Source organism: Manihot esculenta, chromosome 12, assembly GCF_001659605.2.
Source record: "Manihot esculenta cultivar AM560-2 chromosome 12, M.esculenta_v8, whole genome shotgun sequence".
In the NCBI taxonomy this organism is placed as follows: Eukaryota; Viridiplantae; Streptophyta; class Magnoliopsida; order Malpighiales; family Euphorbiaceae; genus Manihot; species Manihot esculenta.
In genome coordinates, this window is record NC_035172.2 from 21,811,156 (window position 1) to 21,820,395 (window position 9,240).

The window sequence follows — 9,240 nt, forward strand, 5'->3', positions numbered from 1 at the left end:
ATCACTCTAACCCAATCTTTTCCAGCTTTTTCCTGCACTTTTCTCCAATTTTCCATTTTCTTCCTTTCCTGTAAAAACATGACAAAAACCATAGATTAAGCTGAAAAATGTGTAATTAAACAGTAATAAAGATAGTAAAAATGTGGCTAAATTATATTTGATCAAATACCCCCACACCTAGCTTTTTGCTTGTCCTCAAGCAACAAATAACTTAGTCAATCAAGCTTCTTTTTCTTTTGAGCCTAAGTAACACTTAATCAGCCCCCCTAGATTCCTAAATTGAAACTCCACAGTGTAGGATACATGTATTAAGGTTGCCCCCTCTTTCCTTGTTTCGTATCACCTACCATGGCCAAGGGAAAGTTTTTGACTTGATCATGCTTATTCTTTTATATTAGGTTTAATGCAACCCCTAAGAGTGACTTGCCCCCTTTTAAACTTTTTTTTATTCAGCAGCACTTTTTATTCTTGCCTGAAAAAGTCACCAACCTTTTTACGCCAAGGTACATATTGGTGATACCCACTCCCGGTTACTTAGTTGGTCACTTGTCCAAGTGGCTACTAGCTCTGTTCATAGTCTTAGACTATCGAAACAGGTTGTGTTTTGTGCTTTTTGATTTGCTGAGTTTTTCTCCTTATTTTCCTTTTCATAACAATTTGGGCTGATAAACTCATAGAGAGTTACACTAACTTTTTATTGCATGTATTTTTATTTTCCTTTCCTATTGGTCATAACAGATTTAAAGATTCAATTCAAGAGAAAGAACTCCCTAAGTAAAAGTAACGCACTGTAAATGGCTCAATTTAGGTTTAAAGGGTTAGAAAATTTAATGGGGTCATGAGATAGGAAGCTTTTTTAACTTTGTCATCTATGCTGAGTAGAGCAAAGGTAAAAAAAAAATATGTGTGTGTGTGCATATGTGTAGAAGTGAAAAAACAAAATGTGTGTGAGAAAAAAAAATTTGGTGTGTGTAAAAGGGTAAAACTAATGCAAAAAGAAGCAAAAAGAATGCAAAAGAAAACAAAGGATGGTGCAAACAGTGCAAAATATTCCCCAAGTACCCTCACACCTATTGCAGACAATGTCCTCAATGTTAAATAAAAAAAAATCAAGAGGGAAAGGGACTTCTTGGCCTGTGGGTGATTTGGTCAGTGATTTGGGCAAATGACTCGGCCAAATCACTGTCTGTCCTGGTCTGCAGGCAGAAAGTGGTCCACCAGCAGTTGCAACAGGTGCTCCATATGATGCATTCTGTCCTCAATTCTGGTGAGACGAGCCTCTACTGTTTGGTTTGGGGCTACGTCTTCAGGGGCTTGATTTGCTTCTTGCTGGGGTGCCTCATCTGCTGGTTCCTGTCCTGTTTCTCCTGCTGTTCCATCTATTGTAGCAGGTTGCTGGACTACTGTGGGTTGGATGGCCGTCCTATTCCTGAACACACGCTCATGGCGTGGTGTGAGGGGTCCTGCAGGTGAAATGGAAAAAATGTCCCCCACTTTGCAAAGCAACCCCATATCATCCAAAGTTTGAAGGTCCAGGGGGGTTGGTTTGTTAGTGGGGGTGAGGTCAGTGTGTGTTGGGTGTAGTAATTTCAGATTCACTGCAATGGCAGTGATTAAATGCCCCATAATCAATGGTCTGTGATATTGGATAATGCTGGAAATTTGTGTGGCGACCCAATATCCAAAGTGGATTTTCTGGTGTGTGTGCATGCACCACAGAATGTACAGCTCTGTTCTGGTCAGGATGTTGGGTGCATCCTTCCTCCCAGAAAATGTGTAGGCCAAGAATCTGTGAAGGTATTTTAGACTGAAAATTTTCAGGTACAGGTCTTTGGACCTGGTGGGTGAGTAAGTGTCAGGTGGGTTGTCACAGAGTTCTTGATAGGCTGTGTTGGGTTGGAATCCAGTAGGGAAATCCCAGGTGGAATCAGGGCATTCACAGCCTATGGCAGTGCCAATCTCCTGCAGGGACAAGTGAAATCGCTGTCCCAATAGCCTGAACCCAATAACATCTGGTGTGTGCAGGTTGTGCATGGCTGGTTTATCAAAGTAAAATGTGGTGAAGAACTCATGTGTGAGTTCAGTGAAGGATGGCATGTGAAGGTAGAAAAATGAATCCCAACCAATGGCAGAAACAAAGGAACATACCTGATTTTGAAGTCTCAGTGCTTCAAGAGTGCCATGGTGTATGTACTTACCTGGATGGTATGGCAGAGAAGAGACTTTGTCTAGCCTAGCTCGTTTAGATGCCTTGTTGAAAGTCAAGGCTTGAGTGATGTGATCCGAGTGGGCTGGTTTGGGCAAATCACTAAGCAGATGGCCTTCTTCATGGCTCGTGGGATGTGTGTCAATGGGGGTCTCTGGTTGTCGCTCTGGGCTCGGCGGTGGTGGCGGTGAAGGTGTTCTTGGCCGTTTCTGCCCATGGCTGATGGAAGTGGTGGCTTCTGGAGGCGTTTCGCCTTCAGGGGTGTCCATCGTGATTGTTGGAGAAGAAGATGGTGGTTCAATCATCGTTGCCTTGTTTTGCCGATGATAGGTTTGGACGTCTGGTGTGGCGGGACGTCTGGTTTGTGCTTCCTTGGTCGTTCCTGCGTCAGCGTTGTTGGGAATGGGTGGAGGGTTTTCCATGGCCTCCTCGTCACTGTCAGTGGGAATGCGAATGGGTCTAGGCATCCCGCGCCTTCTCCACATACCGGGGCCGCCGGTGACCATCATCTTGGTTCTGGCCATGGTGCTTGATGTCGCCGGTGATAGAGTTTCTTGGAGAAGAAGAAGAAGATGAAACAAAAAGAGATAGCGTGAGGGAAAAGGAAATAATAATAAAAAATTATTTAAAGTGATTTGGGGTAGTTGAACTGCCCTAATCATTAAATGCTGGGTCCTGGCTTCTCAGCAGGGTGATTTGGGCAAATCACCTGGCCAAATCACTTTCTTCATTGCAGTTGCTTAGTTGGTACTGTTCACGTCCTTTGCTATTGATGAGCTGAGCTGTCGATTTGGCCTGGTGATTTGGGCAAATCACCTGCCCCGATCACTTGTGCTTATGGTACAGTCAGACGATTTGCCCTAGTGATTTGGGCAAATCCTTTCATCTGGGCTGCCTCCCAGTAGCGCCCTGTTTTCTGTCTTGGGCTGGACAGCCTTGTCTTGCTCAGCAGGCTGGGCAAGGGGGATCCAAGGAAACCTCTTCCACAAGATGAACAGTAAATCCTTCATAAAATTGCTTCAATCGGTGCCCATTGACTTTGAAAACTTTGCTTGCTTGTGGACTGCATATGTCAACAACCCCATGTGGATAGACATGCTCAATCAAGAATGGCCCAATCCACCTAGACCGATGCTTCCCAGGAAATAATTTGAACCTTGAACCAAAAAGCAAGACCTTATCACCAACCTGAAATCGTTTTCTGGAGATGTGTTTGTCATGGAAGGCTTTAGTCTTGGCTTTATAATCCCATGAACCTTCATATGCATCACACCGAATTTCTTCTAGCTCTTGAATTTGTAATTTTCTGTGGGCTCTAGTTTCTTTGTCATCAAGATTACACTTTTTGACAGCCCAATAGGCTTTGTGTTCAAGTTCTACGGGTAGATGGCAAGCTTTCCCATAAATCAGCCTATATGGAGACATTCCAATTGGAGTTTTATAGGCTGTTCTATATGCCCATAAGGCATCGCTGAGGTGCACACTCCAGTCCTTGCGATTTGGGCAAACTATTTTCTTAAGGATGGACTTGATCTCCCTATTTGAGACTTCAGCCAGCCCATTTGTTTGATGGTGATAGGCAGTAGAAGTTCTATGGACAACATGGTGCTTTTTATGGAGAGTTTCCCCTACCTTGTTGCAGAAATGGGTGCCTCGGTCACTGATTATGGCTTTGGGCAGACCAAACCTGGAGAATATGTGGGATTTCACAAAGTCAACAACCACTTTTGCATCATCAGCCCTTATTGCTTTGGCCTCTATCCACTTGGACACATAGTCCACAGCCAGAAGTATGTAGGTGTTGCCAAAGGAAGGTGGAAATGGTCCCATGAAGTCAATGCCCCAAATGTCAAAGATTTCACAAACCATGATAGGTGCTTGTGGCATTTCACTTTGGTTGCCAAGGTTTCCCGTTTGTTGGCATCTTGCACATGACCTACAAAATAAATAAGAATCTCTAAATATGTTAGGCCAAAATAATCCACATTCAAGGATTTTCAGGGCTGTCTTGTGTGGCCCAAAATGTCCTCCACAGCCATATGAGTGGCAGAAGGCTAGGACAGAATGTATTTCTTGATCTGGGATGCATCTCCTTATGACTTGGTCTGCACAATGCTTCTATAGGTAAGGCTCATCCCACACATAATACCTTGCATCTTTCTTGATCTTGTCTCTCATGTGTTTGGGCAAATCAGAAGGTAAATCACCTGTGGCAAGGTAATTTACTATATCAGTGTAATACCCGGCTAGAATCCGGCACCGGAATTCCTGTTGTTTGGTGGACTCCGGGGTGTTGGGATTCTATATAAGGGTAGGAGTTATGGTTTCTCTGTGTTATGATGTGTTTAAATGTTTTAAGGTTAAGGGAAGTGAGTTTGGAGTTGAAATGACCTAAGGCAGTTGAGCCAAGTTCGGCCGCCGAAAGTAAGTTCGGCCGCCGAAAGTGTTTGGCTTCCGAAGGGAAGTTCGGCCCCCGAATGTTGCATGGTGTTGCATGCGCTTGGGCAGCCGACATTGAGTTGGCCAGCCTGCTGAGTCATGGCTTTTGACAGATGTTGGCCTCAGATTCTTGCCATGAATTAGCCACGTCTTCTATGACTCATCTGCAAGTGTTTTGAGCAGCTCATGCAGGAGTTTGCTCATTCACCAAGTTTTGAGAGTTTTAGCAAAAAGTGAGTTTGAGAGAGTTTGAGAGTGGGAGAGGAGGTGATCCGTTTTCCCTTGTTCAGAGTGTGTAGTTTCTTACTACAGGAGGTAAGTGATGTTCTTGAATGTGTTTTCTACAGGTTTTAGGGGGATTTGTGGAAGGAGATGCATGTTTAGGTTCTTAATGATAGTTTTGTTGAGTTATGCATGTATACATGTGTATATGTTATGTTTGTTTTGTTGTTTGGGGTTATTAGCTAGTCTTGGACCCCTGTGATCATATACATGAGTATATGTATGGTGAGGAGATGACGTTTGCATGGTTTGAGAAGTGGAAGGAAAGAAGGAGATGGTTTGCCGTAGAAACTGAGTTCTGGATGAACTCAGGTTCGGCAGCCGAAAGTTCATTCGGCCGCCGAACCTCCTGCATGGTGGCTTGATTGCCACAGCTTGCCCCCGAGTGTCTTTGCATGTTCGGCTCTGTTTGGGGGATTCGGCCGCCGAAGGTGCCGCCGAAGGTGCTTGAGTTTCGTCTCTGGAGAGGACATTCGGCCGCCGAACCTGCCGCCGAAAGTGTTCTGTTCAGCTTTTCTTTTGCATGCTTTGCATGGCTAGTTAAGTGAGTTTCAGGGGATTCTTGGGGAGTTTAATAGAAGTATTGATAAGTTAGTTTGGTCCCTCATTTGAGTCCATCTGTCTAGGTACAGACCAGAGGAACCAGAGAGAGCAGCAGTGAGTACTGCTCCAGAGTTTCAGAGCCTGCAGAGTCAGTCAGTCCAGATAGCCAGAGGTGAGTGGAACTAAACTTATGACTTTTAATTGAATCACAAACTGCTTTTAGCATATCTCATGCATCATGTTTATGCCATAGGTTGTTTACATTAGTATTCACGAATATGTTGCATTGCATTGTTATTTGAAGATGTGAGTAAATGCTGAATGATCCAATAGTCACAGACAGGAAGACCAGGAGCCTTTGACTACGCCCTGGCACGTATAGCAAAGACCAGGAGCCTTTGACTACGCCCTGGCAGGTATATAGCAAAGTCCAGGAGCCTTTGACTACGCCCTGGCAATGGTAAGTTCACAGGTGTTATATACACATATACATATATGACAGGAAGACCAGGTGCTCGATTCTACGCCCTGGCACAGAGTTACTGGGACTATGTGGTGACAGGTTTACTCTTGATGTGGCTTGTCTGTGATATGCTGCATTCCATGAGATCATATTTTACTGAGATGTTTTACTGTTCTACTCACTGGGCTATAGAGCTCATCCCACTCCCTTAACCCCAGTTTTGCAGGTTCAGTGTACAGTGTACAGGGACAGTCCAGCAGAGTACAGGAAGAGTAAAGAGATCTGTAATAGCTTAGAGTGGACATGTAATATTAAAGAGATGTAATAGTTGTTGCTTGACCTAGTGATGTATATGTTTTGTACATGATCTGTATCTGTATATATGTTTTTCTGTATGTGAAAACCAGGCTTAACAGGTATGAGTTAACCCATCTAGAGCAAGCTCTAGTCAGGGATACAGAGTACAGAGTACAGGAGTACAGAGTACAGAGATAGTGCATGCACAGGTTAAGCCTTGGTTCAGAAAAGAGTTTTATTTTCACATAAAATGTATGATCATGTATGAGTGTTACAGGTACACAGAGAGTATAGCAGGCTTGCTACGGGTTCTGGCGGCCTTAAGCCGACCTGAATCCTAGCGCCGGTGACGGTCCTTTTGGGGTCGTTACAATCAGCATATCATGGTTCCTCTTCTTGGACAACAAAGAGGTGCTCATCAGGGAAATTTTCGTTGATGGGGCAGGTCTCCATCTCGGTCAGTATTCTGCTGAGGTGATCAGCTACAAGGTTTTCCTTCCCCTTTTTGTCACGAATCTCCACATCAAATTCTTATAACAGCAGTATCCAACGTACCAACCTTGGTTTTGCTTCTTTTTTCTTGACCAAGTACCTTAGTGCAGCATAATCTGAATAAACAATCACCTTTGTCCCAAGTAGATAGGATCGAAATTTCTCCAATGCAAACACAACAGCCAGCAACTCTTTTTCTGTGGTAGAATAATTGCATTGTGCAGCATCTAGGGTGCGTGAGGCATAGTGAATGACATGAGGAGAGTTACCTTTATGCTGTCCCAACACTGTACCTACAGCAAAGTTGTTGGCGTCACACATGATCTCAAATGGAAAGGTCCAATCAGGTGGCTGGATGACTGGGGCAGTGACTAGCAGTGATTTGACCAAATCAAAGGCTGTTTTGCAATTTTCATCAAAGTTGAATGGCACGTCCTGCTGTAATAACCTGCACAAAGGCTGAGTTATTTTGGAAAAATCTTTGATGAACCTCCTGTAAAAACCAGCATGGCCAAGGAAAGATCTAATCTCCCGAATGCTGGTTGGATAGGGCAAGTTTTTGATGGTGTCTATTTTGGCTTTGTCCATCTCTATCCCTTTTGCTGAAACAATGTGGCCTAAGATGAGGCCATGGCTGACCATGAAGTGACATTTTTCGTAGTTCAAAACCAGATTTGCGTCCAAGCATCTTTGAAGTATCTTCTCCAAGTTGGCTAGGCATTCTTAGAAAGAATTGCCATACACCGTGAAATCATCCATGAAAACCTCAATAATGTTTTCCACATAGTCAGAAAAAATACTCATCATGCACCTTTGGAAGGTGGCTGGTGCATTGCAAAGACCGAAGGGCATCCTTGTAATACCCGGCTAGAGTCCGGCATCGAAATTCCTATCGTCCGGTGGAATCCAGGATGTCGGAATGCTCTAGAATGGTAAGATTTATGTTTTTTTTAAAGTAATGTAGGATGTTTTCAGGTTTAAAGTTCAAATGCCATGAGTTTTGAAAGAAAAGAACCAAGGCAGAAAAGCCAGGTTCGGCCGCCGAAGTTGAGTTTCGGCCGCCGAACATGCATGGCTTTCGGTTTCACGTGTGGCCGCCGAAGGTGGTCTGGCCAGCCACCTATAAAAGGCCCTCAGTCGGTTGAAAGGATAAGTATTGCCATTTTCTTTCACTTTCTGAGGTGAGACCCTGTCCTTCTTAAGTTTTCTTCATGTTTTCATTACATCATGCAAAGATTTGATTGATTTTTATGGTTTTTTGAAGGTTTTGAGCAAAAAACACAGAGTTGTGAAGTTTGGAGAGTTTGAAGGAGAGTTGCTCCAAAACTCCACGTTAGAATCGTTCATCTTCTTGGTTTCAAGCGGTAAGTGAAGATCCTGAGCTTGTTTTCATGATTTGTGGAAGATTTTTAAGGTTTTGGGAGAGAGTTGCATGAATAGGGTTAAAAGAGAGGTTTTGGTGATTTTGTGAGAAAAGCTTGTTTTTGTGTTATATGTTTTGTGTTGTTGGGGTTTTAAGGTAGTTTTTGACCCCTTTGAGCATATACTTGGGTGTATGCAAGTTGAGGAATTTAGGTGTTTGAGAGTGGGAGAGTTTTGTGCTTTTGGCAAGAGGAGGTGGCTTCGGCTGCCCACGCTTGCTGATGAACTCAGGTTCGGCAGCTGAAGGTACATTCGGCCGCCGAACCCATGAGGAGGTGGCTTCGGCTGCCCACGCTTGCCCCTGAGCTTTTGGACTTTCGGCTCTGGAGGGGAGTTTCGGCCGCCGAAGGTGCCACCGAAGGTTAGAGACTTTCGTCTCTGGAGTGCCTTTCAGCCCCCGAAACTTGCCCCCGAAAGGGTTCGGCTGCCGAAAGTAGAGATTCGGCCGCCGAAGGTGCATGAGTTTCATCTCTGGAGAGGACTTTCGGCCGCCGAACCTGCCGCCAAAAGTGTCCTGTCCAGCCTTCTTTTGCATGCTTTGCTTGGATGTTTGAGTGAGTTTATGGGGAGTCTTGGGAAGTCTCATAGAGTTATTCATAAGCTAGTTTGGTCCCTCATTTGAGTTTATCTGTGCCTACACAGACCAGAGGAACCAGAGGAACCAGAGAGAGCAGCAGTGAGTACTGCTCCAGAGGTTTTCAGAGCCTGCAGAGTCAGTCCAGATAGCCAGAGGTGAGTGGAACTAAACTTAATACTCATTTTAATTGAGACATTAACTGCTTTTAGCATATTTCATGCACCATGATTATGCAATAGGGTGATTGCATTAGAATTCACAAAGGTGTTGCATTGCATACTTATTTGTTGATGTGGGTGAATGCTGAATGATCCAATAGTTCCAGACAAGAAGTCCAGAACCCCATTCTACGGCCTGGCAGGTATAGGAAAGTCCAGGACCCCATTCTACGGCCTAGCAGGTATAGTAAAGATCAGGTGCCCAGTCTACGCCCTGGCAAATGGTAAGTACAGGTGTTATATACACGTATACATATACAGTACAGGAAGACCAGGACCCCAGTCTACGGCCTGGCACGGA

The 9,240-nt window shown here is 44.4% G+C and overlaps 1 protein-coding gene across 1 annotated transcript; it reads right to left on the bottom strand.

Moving 5' to 3' along the window:
• Nucleotides 1-3,151: 3,151 nt before the first annotated feature.
• LOC122725273 lies at nucleotides 3,152-7,443 on the bottom strand. Its single transcript, XM_043962311.1, has 2 exons — nucleotides 7,362-7,443; nucleotides 3,152-3,528 (listed from the first exon to the last, which is right to left on the bottom strand). Exons 1-2 carry the CDS (start codon nucleotides 7,441-7,443, stop codon nucleotides 3,152-3,154), a joined length of 459 nt encoding a protein of 152 aa, XP_043818246.1.
• Nucleotides 7,444-9,240: the final 1,797 nt, after the last annotated feature.